This window comes from Balaenoptera acutorostrata, chromosome 13, assembly GCF_949987535.1.
Source record: "Balaenoptera acutorostrata chromosome 13, mBalAcu1.1, whole genome shotgun sequence".
NCBI classification, from domain to species: domain Eukaryota; kingdom Metazoa; phylum Chordata; class Mammalia; order Artiodactyla; family Balaenopteridae; genus Balaenoptera; species Balaenoptera acutorostrata.
The window spans coordinates 25,823,952-25,845,575 of NC_080076.1; the positions used below are offsets into that span (position 1 = coordinate 25,823,952).

The window sequence follows — 21,624 nt, forward strand, 5'->3', positions numbered from 1 at the left end:
GTCTTTGTTTTGTGTGTCCTGCTACAAGGAAGGGAGGAAGTCAACTTGTAATTAGCAAATCTACTAAATTACGTTTAATCCTCATCCTGACAAGGAACTGAGGGCCAGAGTGGGTAAGCTGCCTGGGTCTGTCTAGCTCTGAAGTCCACCTCTTCCCCCACACCCTTCTCTTCTGGCTACAAGAAAGGCTGATCCTGGCCGGCGCAGGCCTCCGGTTACTGGTTACCTACAGATCGTTGCTGGCAGCACTGACAGTGGAGCCATCGATAAGGAATTGGGCTCTTGCCAGGACTTGAGGTGGACAGAAAAGAGGAGAAAAGGTGGTTCCTAACTTGCTGGTTTCCACACCAACAAGTGCTGCCTAAACATCATCTACTCTGAAGGTGGAGCAGCAGTGAGTGGGGTATCATCAGCTGCTGGATTTAAATTCTTTAACCCTGAGCGCTGGAGCAGGTTAAAGAAAGATCACTGTGGATCCTGGAGAGACTTGCGTGTGATTTATGCACCAGCTCCCAGCACAGGGCACTTTGTGTTTCCACTTCTTCTCCCCAGCAGACAGCAGCTCTGTGAGGGCAGGGGCCACGCACAGCATGCTCATGCCCAGGTCCCGCTCATCCCTTGGCACGCAAACTGCTGGGTGGAGGGGACCCGAGCTGGGGCAGGAAGGGCTGGCAGGGCTGGCACGGGGGATGGGCAAATCACGAGGAGGCGTTTGTTGGGGGACGCTGAGCCAGGATTCACTGGGGCTGCTTACAACCTCCTGGTGGGTGGGAACTAGGCAAACTTTTTTTTTGACTTCTGAGTTATCTTAAGTTACTGATGGCCATTTTTTTACCCCACAGCTCCTGATTTCTTATCCTCTAAATATATAGGTCACTCCCTCTCCCTCCTAGCCAATCCCCACTCCCCTGCCCGGACCTAAACACTCACAAAGTGTCCCAGCTTGTCTCCCCCACATGCTCCCCAGCTGGCTGAGCAGCCTCTGATATCAGCCCACCGGGAAAACGCCACTGGGACGGAGCAAGGGGAAGAATGCTTTTTTTCCAAACCCAAAGAATTTAAAAGAAATCTATGGACAGACGCATGCGTATGTGTACATGTATATATGTGTGTATCTTGTACACAAACTCTACCAGGAAACAATGCATCCGCCACCTTCCACTCGCCAGCTTAGAAAAAGAATCCACACCCCGGCCCCTCCCCGTCCCTGCCCGCCTTCTGCGCGACTCTGCAGAAAGCAGGGGCCTCTTGAAGTTCAGACATTAATTACTGAGTTAGAATATTTTTCAAAATTACGAGGCATGGCCCCAGGAGATAAGAGGAAGCAGAGGAGAGCGCGGAGCGGGGTGGGGAGGTGGGGAGAGCCGGTCCGCCCAGGGCGGCGGAGGCGGGGCTGGGGGCTGGGCTGGGGGAGGCCCCGTGCCTCCAGGAAGAGCACCCCACCCCCAACCCGCAAGGCCAGGCGCCCCCTGCAGGCAGCGCCGGGAGAAGGCGAGAGGCCGTGCCGCAGGGGGCCTCCGTGGGGGAGGGGAGGCACTGGAGGACAGCGATGCAGGACGTTTCTTTCTGGCCCTGAGCAGAGAAGTTTAGACAGCTCTACCTCTTAGCTCTCCACTCGAGGGCTTAAACGTAAATTCCTGCTAGAGAATGGTTATGTTAATTAAAGCTGTCTTCAACGAAGGGGAGATAGATCAAATCAGTCCCCCTCTATAATTAGGAGGATTGATGGCGCTGAGGACTCGCTGGGAGGGAACTTGGAAGGAGTGGCAGCAATTCAATCTAACTTTAAAAAAAAATGTCGAATATCTGCTGTTTAAGAACAGCCGCTCCCACCTATATATCCTTGACACGGCTACCGAATTCTCAGAGAGCCACATCTTTTCTGCGTCTCTAAATTTTAGAGAAAATACCGAAAGCTTGCAACTGCACCACCTTCCAAAACGGAACTGAAGAGATGTCCTCCTGAGCCATGTTGAGATGGGTTTGGAAATCTCTTGAGTTTTAAGACTGTTTAAAAACGGTTCTGGCGTGGAGACTGGTTTCCCTTTGGAAACCAGTGTCTGGTGGAAGCTGGTATTTTTATAACTCCAGGCTCTCTATCAGATCCTGTGTTACCATGGTTGCTAAGGAGAACACTGGCTTCAAATTTCACATTTCAGTTTGCAGAGTCTGGCTAAGGAAGTAGGACAGTTAAAGGGGGGGCTGGGGGAGGGTCGGGGAGTGGGGGTGGGGTGAGACCTGAATTTTATCTTGAGGAGGTCAAGGATCCGGGAAGCCTCGCCTCAGGTGGGGACACATCAGGGTGCTCGTGTGTGTGTATGTGTGTGTGTGTGTGTGTGTGTGTGTGTGTGTTTGGGGGGGGGTGCCTGAGTAGGTCAGCGGCATCACACCACAGAGTGACTTGGCTGCTGAGTGGAAGAGGGGGACGGCAGCTCTGGAGGGGACAAAAAACTGTGGGGAGTTATTTCTGCAGAGGTTACAGGAATGGTTGCTTAAGCTGGGTATTCATAGCAGCAGCTGCTGGACCTGCAGGAACTCTGCCGCTAAACCAGCGCCCAGGGGCTGTGTACCTGCCCTGGGAAGGCTGCAATCTCAGAGGAACATTCCAAGCGGGGTCTGTGCCTAAGACTAGGGCTGGAATAAACTGTTCATGGAGGAAGGTTCTCCTGAATTTTCAAGCTTCGTTCCAGCCCTTCCCTTCCTGCTTCTTAGCCTGCTTGATTGAAGGTTCTAGTCAGAGTGTTCTCGGCTAAGATGCCCTTGCCAGGCAGATCTTGTCTCATCTGCCTTCTGGGCACCCACATTCCCGCTTCCCACTCTCACCTTATTTTGAGCACTGTACTTTCCACCATGCACTGAGTTATCCGTGGGTCTCTCTGGCCAGGGAGTGCCCCAGATTTATTTGACTTTATCTCAGCACATTTCTAGCAGGAAAACTGTCTGGGAGACTTCTCAATTCAGTAAAGAAATAGCATTTTTCTCAGTGTTTGTTGAATGAATAAAGAAACTCTCCTTTATGCTTTCCATGGTGTTGCTCTCCGGCTTAAAACACTCTCAGAGAGAGGTTCTCAGTATCATCTTGTGTCCACCCGAATGCCTCTGCTGGGAGCCAGTGCCGGCCCATGACCCACCCATCAGGCCGTCTCTTTACCACACCACACAGACGGGCCGTGCTTCATTCTGGCTCCCAGCCCTCCGCTCAAAGTTTTCTTCCTGGGGGCCTTTCTCTTTCCCTGCCAATACCTGTCTGAAGCCCACTTCCCCTTAAGCTGTAGTCCCCCTTTCCCTTTGCCCCCAGCAGCTGCCCACACTCCTAAACTCCCTCCACCTCTATATTTGTACAACCCATCATAAATGTTCACAGCCGCTTGATTTCTGGCGATGTGGTAGCCAAGTGGATTGTAAGCCTTTTCGGGGAGGATCACAACTTGTACTCCTTCCTTTCAGTACAACTAGGAAACTTTGCAGTTCAGGAAGAAACTAGCTTTGTCTCAAACCAAATCACCGCTTACTGAATGGACACAGAGTCCTGAACAAAATGCAGTCAGGGTTACATGATAGATGAGACGCAGCCTATCCTCAGGTACCAATGGAAGGTGGAAATGATTTTAAAGCAATCAAGAAGTCACCAGGCATTCATCCAACCACTGGTAAAGGCCATGTCCAGAGAGCGGGTGTTGGCAGGCCGGTGTGGATGCGAGTTCTGCAGAATGCTGCAGCAAGAGTAAATTGGGGCGGGGTGGGGACGCGGTGGGAAGTGAACCTGGTCTTGAAGGTGGGCTAGAGTCAGGCAGGAGGAGGAGATCACGCTCAAGGCAGGAGGAATGTAAGAGACCTTCTGTGGAAACACAGCAGGAACAGGGTGGCTGCAGCTGTAGGACTCATGAGAGGTTCTCCAGGAAAAGGGGTTGCGATCGTGGGGGGCCTTGGTGCCCAGTTAGGAGAACGGATCTTACTTTCTGGGGCTCCTGTGATGCGATACTTCTCTTGAGTAATGCCTGGAATACGGTTTGCTTTCAACAGCAATTCACATGTCAGCTCACCGACGGGCTGTCACACACTACTTGCTTCATGTGAACATCTCACTTATTTTAAGCCTTAAAACAAACCCGCAGAATGAATTATTCCCATTTTTCCCATGCAAAGAGAAAATATTGAGGTTCAGAAAGATGAAGAATTAGGTTAAAGCTCCACAGCTAGTAAGTGGTAGAGCTGGGATTCAAACTCTGGTCTCTCTGGCTCTTCCGGTGGTACCTTTCCACGTGCCCTTTGCTCATCAGCGGCCTCACGAAGTGCACCTAGGATGCAGCTACTCGTGTTTCTTAACCTTGGCTGCACATTGGAGTTACATGGGAAGCTTAAATCTCCCCCCACTCCCGTGCCTCCTCAAAACCCATCCCCAGAAAGTCTGATTTAATTGGTCTGAGAATTTGTAATTTTGTAAAAGCTTCCCAAAGATTAGAGGGGGCAGGGAGGGGGCAGGCACTCCCCACCCCTGCCAGGGATGCAACTGAGAGTCCTGGGCTGCATGGAGGATAATTTTGAGTCTCTGCTTCCCGTTAGGGTCCATCACCACCCTGGGCACAGCCGACCTTGGTCTCTTCCAGCCCCAGGGGGCCCTGCCTTGGCCCCAGCTGGGTGGCTAGACACAGCCCCATCTCCTGCTCTCGGGAAGGGAGGAATGGTCCCACTGGAAATTACCTCTGAGGAATGTTCTGCTTGACTCTCTCAGCCCTGTGAAAGAGTGGAGGATCTCCACCCACACCCACTTCATCTCAGCCTTTTCCGAGGTCAGATTTCCCCCTGGAGCCAAAACAATGTGAGCAATTGAATGCACGCTCACGCAAAAAGTTAAAAAAGTGGCTCTCTCATTGTTGCACGGAGCAATTTCATTTCCGGAGAAGCCTGACTCGTTGCCCTCTGTGTTCTCCTCCACAGCCTGCGCGCCTGCCAGCCTCCTCCAGGAGCCCCGCCAGTTGCATCCCTGGGGGGATTGTGGCTCAGAGACACCCCTCAGAGGAAGGGCAGGGAGGGGCAGATGGGGTTTCTGGTGCCTGGGGGAAGGAGAGCAAGGGAGCCAACCGGAGGGAGAGGTTGGTGGGGGTCACAGAGGGGTGCAGAGGGAGGAGAGATTCCTGACAGAGGCACCCCCTCCCTTCCTCCCTTCCTCCACTCTGACCTCTGGCTATGGTTGCCGGACTCAGAAGAGGGCAGGAGGATGGGAATGCAGAGAGGAAAGGTGGGATGTTTGGGGGAGGGAGGAATGATGAGAGGGAGTGGATAAAAACACCCATGGTGCATGGGGAAAGTCGGCTCAGAGAAAACAAGTGTGAGGGGTTAAAATCCACCCCAGTATCCCCTGCAGAGGAATTTTCAACAAAGCTCTTGAAGTAAGGGGCCCAGAGAGAACCATTCACTGATAACTTGGAGGAGTCTAGCAACATCACCACTGGGTTACAGAGGTGGCAGAGAGCCTTGTAGGGTCAGGAAAAAGGGGATGAGGGATGGCACTGGGTGAGCCAGACCCCAAACCTGCCAGGTCAGTTCCAGGTGAGACGGGAGATGATAAAACCCTTAGCTCAGGCCACAGACACTGATTACAGCCCTCCTGTGTGTGGAACCCTTGCAGTCACAGTTTGGCTGAGGACCTTAGCAGGATGAAGGGGTCCTTAGAATGCTATTAAAAACAGCTTGAGGGATGTCTTAGCATTTGTTTGTGTCTTTAATTTCTTGCATCAGTATTTTGTAGTTTTCAACGTATAAGTATTTCACTTGCTTAGTTAAGTTTATGCCTAAGTATTTCATTCTTTCTGATGCTATTGTAAATGAGATCATTTTCCTAATTTCCTTTTTTGGATAGTTTGTTATTAGCATATAGAAATGCAATTGATTCTTTTGTATGTTGATTTTTATCCTGCAAATTTACTGAATTCATTTTTTAGTCCTAACAGTTTTTTGTGTGTGGAGTCTTTAGGGTTTTCTATATACAAGATCGTGTCATCTGCAAACAGACAATTTCACTTCTTCCTTTCTGATTTGGATATCCTTTTATTTCTTTTTCTTGCCTAATTGCTCTGGCTGCGACTTCCAGTACTATATTGAATAAGAGTGATGAGACTGGGCATTCTTTGTCTTGTTCCCGATCTTGGATTAGAAGACTAATATATTTAAAACGTCAATACTACTCAAAGTGACCCACAGATTCAATGCAATCTCTAATCAAACTTCCAGTGTTATTTTTCACAGAAATAGAAAAAATAAATCTAAAACTCATATGGAACCACAAAAGACTCCAAATAGCCAAAGCAATCTTGAAACAATTTGAAAAAGAACAAATCAGGAGGCATCATACAGCCTGATTTGAAAATATATTACAGGGACTTCCCTAGTGGTGCAGTGGTTAAGAATCTGCCTGCCAATGCAGGGGACACGGGTTCAATCCCTGGTCGGGGAAGATCCCACATGCTGTGGAGCAACTAAGCCCGTGCACCACAACTACTGAGCCTGCACTCCAGAGCCCGCGAGCCACAACTACTGAAGCCCACATACCTAGAGCCTGTGCTCCGCAACAAGAGAAGCCACCATACCACAACGAAGAGTAGTCCCCGCTCGTCGCAACTAGAGAAAGCCTGCACACAGCAATGAAGACCCAATGCAGCCAAAAATAAATAAATAAAATAAATAAATTTATATTAAAAAAAGAAAATATATTACAAAGCTACAGTAATTAAAACAAACATATAGACTAATGGTACAGAATTGAGAGCCCAGAAATAAATCCATGCATGTATGGTCAACTGAGAGGGAGTGGACAGAAACAAAGGTGCCAGGAAAGCACAATGGGGAAAGCATGGTCTCTTCAACAAATGGTGTTGGGAAAACTGGATATTCACATGCCAAAGAATGAAACTGGACTCTTAGCTTATACCTTACACAAAAATAAACTAAAAAATGGATTAAAGACTTATAAACATAACTCCTGAAACTATAACTCCTTGAAGAAAACATAAGGGAAAAGTCTCATGACATTGGTCTTGGCAGTGATTTCATGGATATGACACCAAAAGCACAAAAGCAAAAGCAGACAAGTGGGACTACATCAAACTACAAGGCTTCTGTACAGCAAAGTTAACAACAGAGTGAAAAGGCATCCTACAGAATGGGAGAAAATATTTGTAAACCATATATCTGATAAGGGGTTAATTTTCAAAAAAATTTAAGGAACTCTTACAACCCCAAAGCAAAAGAAACTAATAACCAGATTTTTAAAAATGGGCTAAGGATTTGAATAGACATTTTTCCAAAGAAGACATACAAATGGCCAACAGGCATATGAAAAGATGCTCTCTCTCTCTCTCTCTCTCTATATATATATATAACTACAAAAGATTAAAAAGTGTTGAGAAATTAGAACTCGTACATTGTTGATGGGAATACAAAATGGTACAGCTTCAATGGAAAACAGTAGGAAGGTTCCTCAAAAAATTAAAAATAGAACTTCTACAGTATATCATCCAGCAATCCCACTCCTGGGTATTTCTCTAAAAGTACTGAAATCAAGATCTGGAAGAGATATTAGCACTTCCATGTTCATTGCAACACTATTCACAGCAGCCAAGATGTGGAAATAATCTAAATGTCCATCGAGAGATGAATAGATTTTTAAATGTCGTCTATACACAGTGGAATACTATTCAGCCTTAAAAAAGGAAATTTGCAATATGGGACAACATGGTTGAATCTGGAAGACATTATGCCAAGTGAAATAAGCAGTCACAGAAGGACAAATACTGCATGTTTCCATTTTTATGAGGGATCTAGAATAGTCAAATTCATAGAAACAAAGAATAGGATAGGAGTTGCCGGAGGCTGGGGGGAAGAGGAAGTGGGGGGTTGCTAATCACCGGGTATAAAATTTCAGTTATGCCAGATGAATAAATTCTAGAGATCTGCTGTACTACATTGTGCCTACAGATAATGATACTGTACTGTATACTTAAAAAGCTGTTATGAGAGTAGATCTCATGTTAAGTGTTCTTACCACAATAAACATTTGAAAACATTAAAAAAAATTAAAAAGAGCTCATGAGGCAAATATGAGCTGTAAACAGTAGGGCAAGGAGACTCGCGCAGCTTCTGGTCACCAGTAATACTCCTCACTCACTTGGAAAACCATCTTGGCAGAAACTGTTTGCTCTTAAACAATTAAAGAGCTTGTTGAAAATTATTCTTCTCCATCCCTCGAAGAGGGATCTCTGATTGGCACATGCTATTTATGGCAAAAACAGGATCAATCCCACAAAGATCTATTTGGCTTCCGCCACAGAGTAGGCGCTGGGTACGGACGAGAATAGAATAAGAGCAGCTCCTGCTCTGCTTGTAAGGCAGTGAAGCAGGGTGTTTAGGAGCAGGGACTCGGGCAGTCACGTCTGGATTCCGATATTGACTCTGCTGCCCGCTAACTGTGGGGCTGTGAGCAAGCTGTCTGATCTCTCTGTTCTCTGGAAAACGGGGATGATAATCTTCAGGGTGTTGCCCGAGTTAAAAGACAAGAGAATGCATTAAGTGCTTTGGACAGTGCCTTCCACTGTACTGTTATCAATACTAAAAAATCCTCTAAGGTGATGTAAAACGGATGGAGCTATAAGGATGGAGTGCACTGCCTCGCTCAGAAGGGAGCTCCTGGTACACTCGGCTGGGGCTGGGGACAGGGGAGGTTCCAGAAGAGGTGGCTTGAGCTGGGCCTGGAAGGAGGTGTTTTAGGGCCAGGAAGAGAGAGACTCCAAGGATGGAGTCCAGGATTTCAAGCTTGAGTGACTGAGAGGGAGTTAATTCAACTAGGTCAGAGTGTGGAAGGAAATGCCCAGGAGCCTCGCTCTAGGGCAGGGCATCTCTCAGAGAGCTGGCTGTCCTCCAGCCTGAAGGGGCTCAGGGGCTAAGCACACGCTCAATCTGGGTAAGCCCCTCATCCAGTGAAGGTGGCCTCCGTGAGCATGAAGACCCCGAGACTGAGGATTTTGTATCTTTCCCTTAGGTTTGTTCCAAATGAGACTCTTCGCACCAAGATGGCCCGTGGGTTTGTGTTTGACTCGGGGGCATCAAGGAAAGGGGAGCAGGGGAAGCCTTAGGGGGTGGTGCCGAAGCAGAGGATGGAATGGGTGTCCCATGACACTGAGAAAGGGCAGTTGGGGAGTCCTGGGGCTGCTGTCTGGCCACAGTGGGGCAGGAAGGCTGGGTCTGGGCCACGTGAGGACAGGGAGTGAGCAGGAGGGTTTGGGGCACCGCTGGCACATCCTGTTGGAAGGCTCGAGGCTTGACTTGGGATGTGTCTAGTGGGCAGCCAGAGATGCTGGCCTGGGGATGGTTCAGGGAGCTGGGATGACCTCAGGGCAGGGTGGGCCCTGTACATTTGGGGTCAGCCATCTACATGGCCCCGGGGGAAGAGCCTAAACTTGTCCAGCATAGAGAAAGGCAGAGACAGTGATTTTGGCTTCTAGAAACATCCCAGAGCTGGCTCAACCTGCTTTGGGACGTGGGTCAGGCCTGGGTATGCGTGTATGTGTCATAAGGTACAGGAGGCAGGAGCTGACTCTAAGAATTCAGGGGTCTCCCCATGTGGCCTCAAGCAGATAGTTTGGAACGCGTGGCGGTGGTTTCCTCTTTTACAAAATGGTGAAAACCATTGATCATTTATTTACCCTTCAAGTTTACCATGAGCCTGGCAGGGTCTGTGTGAGTTTAATGCAACAAACAAGTGTGCTGCAGGGGAGGCTCCTTATTTCTGGTCTGTGCAGACCTCCTGGCACTTGCCGGATCTCACACCAGAAGGTTCGCACTATCTCAGGTGTTGTCAGAAGTGTCCCAGCAGCCAGGGCCAGGGCTCGGCTGTAGCCCTGCTTCCTGCTTGGGGGAGCAGGTGACAGCAACACCAGGAGGTGCCCAGATCACGCAGAGGGAACATGTTGGGGCAATCCAGGTCAATGCCCTAGAACAGTGCTGCTCCCCGCCTTGAGGTGGGTGGTCGGGGTGCAGGGCAGCTCAGGCAAGGATGAGAGGACTCCAAGAGGCCACCAGGGCCAGCCCCCTGCCTCCAAGAGGGCTACCTGCAAAGCACCCCAAAGGGATGCAAAAAGCATAGCCATGGCCTATCTTGGTACTTCAGTCTGAGCTGATGACACCTTGAGAGTGAACTCAAGTTGGAAGAGGTCATTGTCTGAATCTGAGAAACAAGTCTGAATTCAAGTACATTTGTCAAGAAACATCTTTGGCTACGTGAAGTGGTAGAGGCTTACAGGGCCGCAAAGCACCCAGGAGAGGCCTGCATGCTCTGCTTTCGTGCAGATCCACGCAGTCTGGAATGAATGTGCTATTTTCCTATAAATGGATGCTTCAAAAACATTTACAGATACCCCCTCCTTTCTCTTAAACTGCTCTATTATCTTTCTTTCAGAAACACAAAAGTGTCTCTTGACCGCATACCTCCCCTTTAGCTGACAAGTTCTCTTTCTCTGCAGGCTTTCACAGAAACGCTTCTCCAAAAACGTGTCCACACTCATGCCCTCACCTCCACCGACTCCCCAACGAGGCAAACGTAGCTTCTGTTCTCACTCCACTGATACCGTGGGGCCCCTCCTTTTTGCCAAACCCAGGCCTCTTCTCTGTCTTGGTCCCACTGATTCCCCAGAGGCTGTTCCTCTTGGGACCAGCATCTTGGGACCAGCTGCTGAGGGTGGGAGGGGACCAACAACTGTGAGGTGTGGGCTGGCCCCGCTGGACATGGTCTGTGATGATTGCACCCTCCTGGCTTGTTTCCAGCCTCCCGGCCACTCCTTGTCCACCTCCCCTCCTCCATCTCACCCCCCCCCCCACCCCTGGGTGACCCCATCCAGTCCCCAGCACCAGGTACAGGTCGACACTTCACACAACGCTGAAGCCTGTGTCCCCAGGGATGGCCAACAGGCCACCCAAACTCTCGGTTTTCATCCACACTCTACTTGTTTCTCTTCCAGCTTCCCCATCCCAGGAAATGGTGCCAGCAGGGTGGAAGATGAGGACCCTACATCACTTCCTTCCTTCTCTGTATCTCATGTCAGCAAGTCCTGTTGGTTCTAACTCAAAGATATAACTGGAGGGCTTCCCTGGTGGCGCAGTGGTTGAGAATCTGCCTGCTAATGCAGGGGACACGGGTTCGAGCCCTGGTCTGGGAAGATCCCACATGCCACGGAGCAGCTGGGCCCGTGAGCCACAATTGCTGAGCCTGCGCGTCTGGAGCCTGTGCCCCGTGACGGGAGGGGCCGCGATAGAGAAAGGCCCGCGCACCGCGATGAAGAGCGGTCCCCGCACCGCGATGAAGAGTGGCCCCCGCTTGCCGCAACTGGAGAAAGCCCTCGCACGAACCGAAGACCCAACACAGCCAAAAATAAATAAATAAATAAATAAATAAATAAGAAAATCCTTTAAAAAAAAAAAAAAAAAAAAAAAAAAAAAAAAAAGATATAACTGGAATGCAACTGGCCCTCCCCCTCCTCACTCTCATGACTGTGCTTTGAGCCACCAGCCTTTCACTGGACACACCAATAGCTTCCACATTTGCCCTTCAATTCTACCCCTTGTAAGCTGCCAAGGGTGACCCTCCAAAGTGGATTATGATATCTGGTAGGGCAATCACCCCACTGACTTCTTGCTTCTTAAAAGTTTCTTTATTATTCTTATTTATTTCTTTATCAGAGGAAATTTAGAAGCAAATATATTTTAAAATAAATAATTCAATGGTAAACCAATCCAGTCCAAAGATCTATTCACTCAGTATTTTCTGTAGATCTCCCTTCTGTAGGCAGTGTTCTAGAGTATGAATGACCGCAGTCTGAGTTCATAATACTTTCCTTTGGGGGATTATTTCCTTTTATGTAAACTCAATAAATAAAAACCTGGCTAGAGTAAACAAAAGCACTGGGAAGTTCCGTTTCTCTTAACCAAATGATTGATCACTTTAAGTGGTACAAGCCTTGTAGCTTTCCTGGTGCATCAGAGATGGAGACGCGCATCGTTAGCACACAGGGCAGCGCCCACGCTCTCGGGCAGGGCCGGCAGAGACTTACCTCCCTGAGACAGGTGTAGATGGGGCAGACGAGCACGCGGAAGGGCTCGCCCGTGCTGCTGCGCATGGTGCCGAAGACCTCGCACAGGAAGGTGATGAAGCCCAGCCAGCGCTCCACGTCCTGCTGCTGCAGCTCCTCCCGCACTGTGAAGTCCTTCTGCGGAGGCACAAGAGACCAGGTCAGCTGCACAGGAGCTGGGAGGGGCCCCGGGCACCACCCTGGTCTGCCGTGGTGCCTACTGGCTAAGGGCTAGGCCCGGGCAACTGGTAAACCCCATGATTTCCATGAGAAGGGCGATGGGTGACCCGTGGCTGGAGCATGAACGCTGAAGACTCACTTGTGGGCAGAAAGACCACCTTGACCTTTAGCCACAGCACCTCTTCTTCAGTGTCCCCAGATTGGGGGGCCCTACAGCCTTGCCTCACTGACCCAGATACTGAGGTGGAGGGAATGAGATAAAGGAGGAGATGACACCTTTCCCAGTCATCACCTCCTCCAGTCAACTCCCTGGGGCTAAACTATCTCCTTTGCTAACCTCCAAATCATGCCCCCACAGTAGTGAGGGTAACCACACACCCAGCAATGGGCATCTGAGGCCCATCTTGGTCCCAGCACTGGGCTAGAGACACAGCTACAACTCCCGCCAGCAAGTGGCCCAGAGCATAGAAGGAAAACTAGAGGCATTCATTCACTCATTCATTCATCCTCCTTAAAAATACCATTGCCCCACTGTGTGCCAGGCACTGCTCTAGGGGGTAAGATAAGACATGTTCATTCATTTGAGTTCATTCAGTTATGAATGAACTAAAAGCCATTGGAGGGTTCCAGGTAAAGGGACTTTGGGGAACTCAGAGGTAGGAGTTATTCCTTTCAACTGGAAATTGGCACCTTGGAAGAGCTAGGATTCTGACCTGAGAACCTGGGGGAATTTCAGGTGGAGCAATGACCACAGGTGAGGCACCAGGAAGGTAACATGGAAGTCTGGGAAACAGGGAGGTCTTAGCCAACCCGTCCCCATTGTAGGTGGGTAGAGAGGAAAATGGGGGCAGGGCTGGGAAAGGAGGTTGGGGCTAGAGTGTGGATAATTGAAACCAGCCCAGGAGTCAGGTTCCATGTGATGGTTGGTAGGGAGGGTTTTGGGGGGGTCATTGAAATGCCTTGGTCATACCTGTGCTCTTTTGAAGGTTAATATGGCATAGGTGTGGAGACCAGAAAGGAGGCCACTGCAAAGGTCCAGACAGAATGAAATAAAAACCTGAACTCTCTGGCGACTGAAAGATAAGAATCTGTGGTAGATTAGGTTATGTTCAGAAATTCTTCCGCCTTTCTCCTGGTCTTGGGGTTTGACCTTGTGACTTGCTTCGGCCAGTAGAATGAGGCAGAACTGACACGGTGCCAGTCCTGATCCTGGTCCTTAAGAGGCCTTAAGAGGCCTTAAGTATTTACGCTTACTCTCCTGTGCTGCTTCCGTCATTGTGAGAAGACCATCCGTGGGGTGGCCCAGTGGTCCCAGGAGGAGGATGAATTACTTTTCCTGCTGCCCCAGACCCTGCAGAGGGTGCTGTACTGCGGGTCTTGAAGTCATGAAACTTTGGGTAGTTCTATCCTCATTAACTTCTGTTTATCCCACTGTATCTTTATGTGGTTAGAGCAGGGGCAGGCATTACCATTCCCATTTTAGAATGGGGGAACTGAGGTACAAGAGCTGAAGAGACTTGACCAAGGTCACCAGTACAAGAACTTGAATGAGAACCTAAGCCCTTCCATTGCTCTCTGCTCTGAGCTGAACGTTCTCAGCCCTGGTTGCTCAGTGGAGTCCCCTGGAGGAACTCCGAAGCTACTGATGCCTGGACTCCACCCAGAGAGGCTTGTGTCATTGGCCAGGCTGAGGCCAAGACACTGGTATATTTTGAAAGCTCCCCAGGTGATTCCAACGTACAGCCATGGTTGAGAACAAATCTGGACCTTTATAAAGTGCCAGCGCGGGCGTTAAAATGGTGCCCCTGTATCAGTGCCTAAGACGCCCTTTCTCTCTCTCCCATAAAAATACCCGTGAGAGCGGACATAAGCCCCACAGCAACACCGAGAAGGAAGATTACAGTTCACTGCAGACGCCTTACCATTGACTAAAATGCTGTCGTTGAGAAGTTCTGGTTGTCCAAAGCCGCTTGGCCCCCTACCCATAAGACAGGGGTGAGATGGGGAGGGAGCTAAAGCTTAAGCCCTCCCTCTGTCTGCCGCTGGCTCGTAGGCAAAGAGCCTGTAACTGTTAACAAGCCCCCGTGCCTGTACCCTACGGCAGCTCCCATCAATACTGCTCTTATTCTAGTCATTGCAGATTTGGGGCAGAAGGAGGTGAGGTGGTTCCCTGAGTCCTCAGAGGCACAGTGTTCTCAGGCAAAGCCCTCTGGGCAGGAAAAGTCTCAGGGCAATGCAAACCAGGGACTGGAGTTTTTTAAAAAAATGATTACATCTGACCAAAGAACTACAGCTTGACTCAGTTTCCTCCTGATAATCAGTGGCATTGAGAGAGGATTCTGTTTTGGGCTAGTAGAACTCACTAGAAGACTGAAGGCCTGCTAAATATGGGGTATTGAATTTGGGATGTGCACATGAAACCACCAGCTTCAGGTCTGAGGAGAGACTCTACTATTACCTCAGCAGACACTGAGCAACTCTAAGCATGATCTGCACAGCTAACACCAAAACCAAACCCAGCCTTTCTCATTCAAGGGTAAGGGAGGAGAAAAGAACTATGGCATCTGTGGAAAAATCCTGCACCGCAGAATAGGGGAGCATTATCTTGAAGATCTAATGGAAATGCATAACTCTGAAAATGTCAACTACAATAAAGCAAAGACAAATAAAATAAAAAACCCAACTACAAACATGTGGGATTGTATGTCTGTTAAGAACAACAACATAGATTCTGTGACATGTGATTAGTTAAAAAAACCTTAGGTTGAGATGAAGTGTGAGACTGGAAATGGGGATAGGAGAGAACCAAAGGAAGTCAGAAATCCACAGCAAAATGAAATGTGAATTGGAGGCAATAAAGAATAGAATGGATACTGCAGGAAAAGTGATAATATGAGACAGACTTGGAAAATGACTAGAGAGCTGAAGACAAAACCATAGATTAAAAAAAGAAAGAAGAAAAAGGATAGAGAAGACAGAGAGTGGACATGAATTATAGAGGTTTTCAAAAGGACATCAGAATACAACAAAGGGACCCAAGAGAGAAACTTAAAGTTGAAAACAAACAAAACAAAACAACAAAAAAAAGAGCTGACTCTTCAGGCAAAAAGTGTTCACAGTGTTCCAGAGCCCCACTATTTATACTTAGCAGGAGAATTTTCTTTTTTTTTAATTTCAAGGAAAAGGAAAAATTCTAAAAACAGCTTTGAAGGAAAAAAATCCCCTAGGTTTCTTACAAAGGAACAAAAATATGGTTGGCCTTATACTTTTATAATTGATGCTAAAATTCAGAGACACTGAGGCAACATCTTCATATATTTGAGGTGAAAAGAACACACCTAGCTATGAGTGAAAGCAAGACAAAGACATTTTACACAAGCAGATTTTTAAAAAATCCCACCCACATGCTTATCTTTAAAAGAATTAAATGGTGCAGCTGCTATGGAAAATAGTATAGTGATTCCTCAAAAAATTAAAAATAAAATTATCAATATGATCCAATAGTTCCACTTCTGGGGATATATACAAAAGAACTGAAAGCAGGATCTTGAAGAGATACTTGCACACCCATGTTCAAAGGAGCACTATTCATAATAGCCAAGAGGTGAAATCTACTCAAGTGTCCACTAACAGAGGAATGGATGAACAAAATGTAGTATATGCATACAATGGAATATTATTAAATCTTAGAATATTCTGATACATGCTACAACATGGGTGAACCCTAAGGACATTATGCTAGGTGAAATAAACCAGCTGCAAAAAGGACATCAGAATACACAGAACAAAGGGACCGAGAGAATCATCATCATACTGTATGATTCCACTTATATAGGTATCCAGAGTAGTCAGATTCACAGAAACAGAAAGTAGAATGATGGTCGTCAGAGGCTGGGGAGACAGGGCAATGAGTAGTTGTTTAATGGATTAGAATTTGGGTTTTATAAGATGAAAAAGTTTTGGAGATTGATTACATAACAATGTGACTATACTTAACATGACTAAACTGTATACTTAGAAAATGGTTGAGATGATAAATTTATGCTTTTTTTAAAACACAATTAAAAATAACTTAAAAACTTTCTTGAATGCATGCTCCAGCCAAAAAAAATTTACTACTCAACTCTGAGAAAATCATGGTATAGAAGCACCAGAAGTGAAAACTTGAAACCAGGTAGATTTATGAAGTTAAATCAAAATAAGTAATTATAATTTTGATTATAAGATTGAGTCAAAATCCAGAAATAATCCTCTAGAGAGAAGATACTTAATAAATAAATGTAATCTGAATAAGAATTTCATAGTAGTAGTAACCTAATAATCCAAGATTAAATTACTTAAGACTGATGAATACTGATGGGAGAAGGAGAGAAGACTCGTAAAGCACACAAAATTTCATAATTTAGACCATAAAGATTCGCAGGTTATTGCTTCTTTCTTAAGTTTGATAAATAGAGAAATAGACATTAAAGTGTGCTTTTAAAAATATTAAAACATGGAACTTCCCTGGTGGCACAGTGGTTAAGAATCTGCCTGCCCAATGCATGGGACACGGGTTTGAGCCCTGGTCTGGGAAGATCCCACATGCCGCGGAACAACTAAGCCCGTGCGCCACAACTACTGAAGCCCACGTGCCTAGAGCCTGTGCTCCACAACAGGAGAAGCCACTGCAATGAGAAGCCTGTGCACTGCAACGAATAGTAGCCTCCGCTCGCTGCAACTAGAGAAAGCCCGCGCACAGCAATGAAGACCCAATGCAGCCAAAAAATAAATAAAATTAAAAAAAAAAATTAAAACACTAGTAGCCATTAATAGATATAAAATAAAAGTAAAACACAAGTAAAATCAAAGTACTTTTCAAGATAACATTCATTAAGTAAAATAAAAATTATTTATATAGATAAAAATACAATCCATAATAGATAACATATATACTGTATAGCGCAGACTCAAACTACATAACACAAAAGCTATTAAAACATAAGAAAAAGATAGAAAAATAGTATTGGAAAATGAAATCACTAGTATTCTTTTGCTGATTAAATGAACAAAAAATGTATTACTTAGATGACTTAAATAGTGTAATGAATAAGACAAAATTGAAACAAACCTCATTATAAGCTGTGATTCTACTACATATGTCAGAATACAGAAACTGTACAGGTTACATACTTGGACTAAGAATTAAGAACAATTTTAAAAATAGCCAGTTACTTGTTTAAAAGGCATTCTCCTAAAGAAAGATGGAATGAAGACGTAATCAAATATACAGTAATAGATTATTTAGGAAATAAAGAGCTGTAAAAACTTGTGTGATGTGGTCAAAGCTATAATGAAAGGTAAATTTATAGTCTTAACTATTTTGGCTATTTAAAAAGGAAGCAAAGGGACTTCCCTGGTGAAACAGTGGTTTAGAATCCACCTGCCAATGCAGGGTACAGGGGTTCGAGTCCTGGTCCAGGAAGATCCCACATGCCGTGGAGCAACTAAGCCCATGAACAACTACTGAGCCTGTGCTCTAGAGCCCGCGAACCACAACTACTGAGCCCATGCACCACAACTACTGAAGCCTGTGCACCTAGAGCCCATGCTCCCCAACAAGAGAAGCCACCACAAGGAGAAGCCTGCGCACCGCAACGAACAGTAGCCCCCGCTTGCCGCAACTAGAGAAAGCCCGCACAGCAACGGAGACCAAACGCAGCCAAAAAATAAATAAGAGAACTCTCTAATAAAGATCAGAATTAACAAGAGAGTTTAGTAACTAATTAACAGTATTTAGATGTAAACTTAATATACAAAAATCAACAGCTTTTTTATGACAGAATTAACCAGTGAGACATTTTAATGCACAAAAGCTCATTTAGTAAGCAATAAAAGTTCTTAAATGACATTATTAAGAAATGTGCAATTTCTATGAAGAAAATTGCAAAACTGAACAGAGAAATTTAAGAGAAAGTCTTAAACAAGTGAAGAAACACATAATATTCCTTAATGGGTAGACAGCACTGAAAAGATGGTAATTTTCCTTGAAATAATTCACAAGTTTAACACCAATTTGTACTCCATATTCCAACGGGAATGTTTTGGAGGGAAAGGGGAAATGGAGACTTGAAAAAAACCATCCTAAAAGTAATTTGAAAGAATAATGGGAAAAAGCTAAAAACAAAATAGAACAAAATTGGAAAGAGTTATATTACTTTCACCTATTCTAAAGCTTTAATAATTAAAAGGGTGTGGAACTGACATAAGAATGAATAGCTAGATCAGATAGCCTAGAAACAAATTTGGCATCCATAAGGGTTTATCACATGGCCCCTAGAGAACCACAAATCAGTAGCAAAGGAAGCATTATTCACTCAAGCAATGATGCAGAAACAGCTGTCTACGTCGGGGTGGGTGTGGGGTGGAGTGGATAATTTAGAGTCTCCTTTCACACTGGCCCCTAAAATGAATTCCAGATGAAATAAAGAGGTAAATGTTAAAGAAAAAAAAAAAAAAAAAAAGGACAAACCATAAGAACTTGAAGAAAATTAAAGTATTTATCAAATTTCTGGATGGAGAAGGGTCTTCTAAATTAAAACAAGAGGAGTGCATCAAAAATCGAAATATTATAAACACACTTAGAAGGCAATGGATACACCAGGAAAAATATCTGCAATAAATGTGACAAAGCGTAATGGTCTTAATGTTTAAGTAGCTTGTTCAAATTGATATTAAAAGTACTAAATCCCTCTTGGACAAAACGGGAAAGGGCATTAAAAGATAATTCATATGTGAAAACATAAATTGCTGACAAATATATAAAAAGAAATTAAATCTCAGTAGCTATCAAATGAATGAAAATATCATTTTTTCGCACCTTCTGTGTTAGCAAAGCTTAAAAACCAGCAATTGTCACTGCTGGTAAAGATGAAGTGAGACAGGCACTCTCATAATATGAGCCATGTAAACTGGTATCACTTTCCTGAAAAAAATCTTAAAATAAGCCTTTGGGGACTTCCCTGGTGGTGCAGTGGTTAAGAATCCGCCTGCCAACGCAGGGGACACGGGTTGGAGCCCTGGTCCGGGAAGATCCCACATGCTGCGGAGCAACTAAGCCTGTGCGCCACAACTACTGAGCCTGTGCTCTAGAGCCCGCAAGCCACAACTACTGGGTCCATGTGCCACAACTACTGAAGCCTGTGCACCTAGAGCCTGTGCTCCGCAACAAGAGAAGCCACAGCAATGAGAAGCTCGCGCACCGCAACAAAGAGTAGCCCCCGCTAGCCACACCTAGAGAAAGCCCGTGCACAGCAACGAAGACCCAATGCAGCCAAAAAAAAAAAAAAAAAAGAAGCCTTTCAAGTGTTCTTATTGTTTGATCCAGTAATTGCACTTCTGGATAATTATCATAAGGAAATAATTTAAAATAACAGGAAAAATAAGCTTAATACACACAAAAATTCAACAACTTAAGCATCCAACAATAGGGGAATGATTAAGTAAATGATGATTCATGGACCCATTAAAATTACGTTTATGAGAAGCTTATAACAGCTTGGGAAAATGGCTGTGTAATGCTAAGTGAAAAAAACAAAAGCAGGGACTTCCCTGATGGCGCAGTGGTTAAGAATCCACCTGCCAATGCAGGGGACATGGGTTTGTGCCCTGGTCCGGGAAGATTCCATATGCCATGGAGCAACTAAGCCCGTGCTCCACAACTACTGAGGCTGTGCTCTAGAGCCCATGAGCCACAACTACCGAGCCCGCGTGCCACAACTACTGAAGCCCGTGCACCTAGAGCCCGTGCTCCGCAACAAGAGAAGCCACCACAATGAGAAGCCCGCGTACCACAACGAAGAGTAGCCCCCCCTCACTGCAACTAGAGAAAGCCCGAGCGCAGCAACGAAGACCCAATGCAGCCAAAAATAAATAAATAAATAAATAAATAAATTTTAAAAAAAAGAAAAAGTAAACTTGCAAATATTATATAATCTCACCCATGAATAAAAAAATTTTTTTATATAAGGAAAAAGATGAGAAATATCCAAAGTGTTAACAGTAGTCGTTTCTCAATAGTGGAATTATGGATGACCTTTATTTTTTACTTTTTATTATTTTCTGAATTTCCCCACTTTTCTGAGAACGTTTCGTTTTATAGTCAGAAAAACAGTTACTTAAAAAGAAACTGGCAGATCGTGACCCTTTTCCTTGATTTTTTTGATTAGGACATCGGAACTCTTGGAGTGACCTGCCAGCTAGTGGTGATTCTCACTGCAAGGGTGGGGAAGTGGGTTGTGACCTTGCCCAGCCCAGAGGCCACCAAAAGCCAGCCTATGTGTCTCTTCTGGGCGCATACGTTGTAGGTTGCCAACTTCTCCTCTGGAACAAGGAGCTCTTTTTTGCCAACTGAAACCAGCCATCCCCTGGGTCTCCAGCTCTGCCTTCAACCTCAGCCTTTTGCATCCAGAACCAGCAAGGGGCCTCAGATTGGTGGCAGCCATTTCAAAGACTGGTATTTGGCTCCAGGTTCTCATCTGACTGGCAGGCTCCCTCCCAGCAACCCCTAGTGCCTTTCCCCAAACTTTAAGGCTACCATTTAAGCCTCGTTTCCTGCCTAAAACTATTTATTGACGTACTGCTATTTCCTGCACCGGCCACATCAATAAGCCCTGAAAGCCATTCAGTGTCTCAGGTTTCTCAAGGCATTCTGGGAAATTCTTCCCTGCTCTGGATAACCACATGAACTCTGGCATGATAGAGTCCTGTGGTCAAGCCAAAAACAGCTGCATACAGGCAAAGGGGGAACCCCCCCACCGGGCGGCCAGCGGCTGCAGCAGGGAGATGATGCCCTGAGAGACGGGAGGCATTAGGGCACGAGGATCTTAGTGTATTCTGAAGCTTCCTGAAGTAGATGGCAGCCCCACCAATCCCTGCAAACTCACCATCATTTCCTTCTCCTAAAACAAATGACCAAGGGAAATTTGCCCATCCACATTCTACATCCCTGGTGACTCTGGTTTGTTTCTGTGCAGAGAGGTAGCTGCTGCTGCGATGTCCCCAGTGCGGAGGAGAAAGTGCCCTTTTATTTACTGCTGGCAGGAAGTTTCTTTTTCCTTGAGAAGTCACGATGAAACGTGAGAGGGGTGGGTCCTGGGGAGCTGGTGACAGCCCACCAGCAATGAGTTGATCCCAGTCCTTCCCCCAGGACACCGGTTGGAGGGCTTAAAAAGAGTATTTGCCAGAATTCTTTATACTGGCAAGAGGAAAGTTGTTTTCAAATAGAAGGTACTCTGTTTTTTATTCGGCACAAACTTTCCCTTCCTTCAGGTTTTTGCTCCCATGTTGG

The 21,624-nt window shown here is 46.1% G+C and overlaps 1 protein-coding gene across 9 annotated transcripts in view; it reads right to left on the reverse strand.

The window, feature by feature from the left end:
• CTIF (cap binding complex dependent translation initiation factor) overlaps nt 1-21,624 on the reverse strand; it is a 305,014-nt gene that overhangs the window by 31,192 nt on the left and 252,198 nt on the right. For all 9 annotated transcript variants that reach the window (XM_007197213.3, XM_057526382.1, XM_057526381.1 and 6 more), the window contains one exon: nt 12,099-12,254. In XM_007197213.3, coding sequence (XP_007197275.1) covers nt 12,099-12,254 — 156 coding nt within the window. The remainder of the gene's footprint in view (nt 1-12,098; nt 12,255-21,624) is intronic.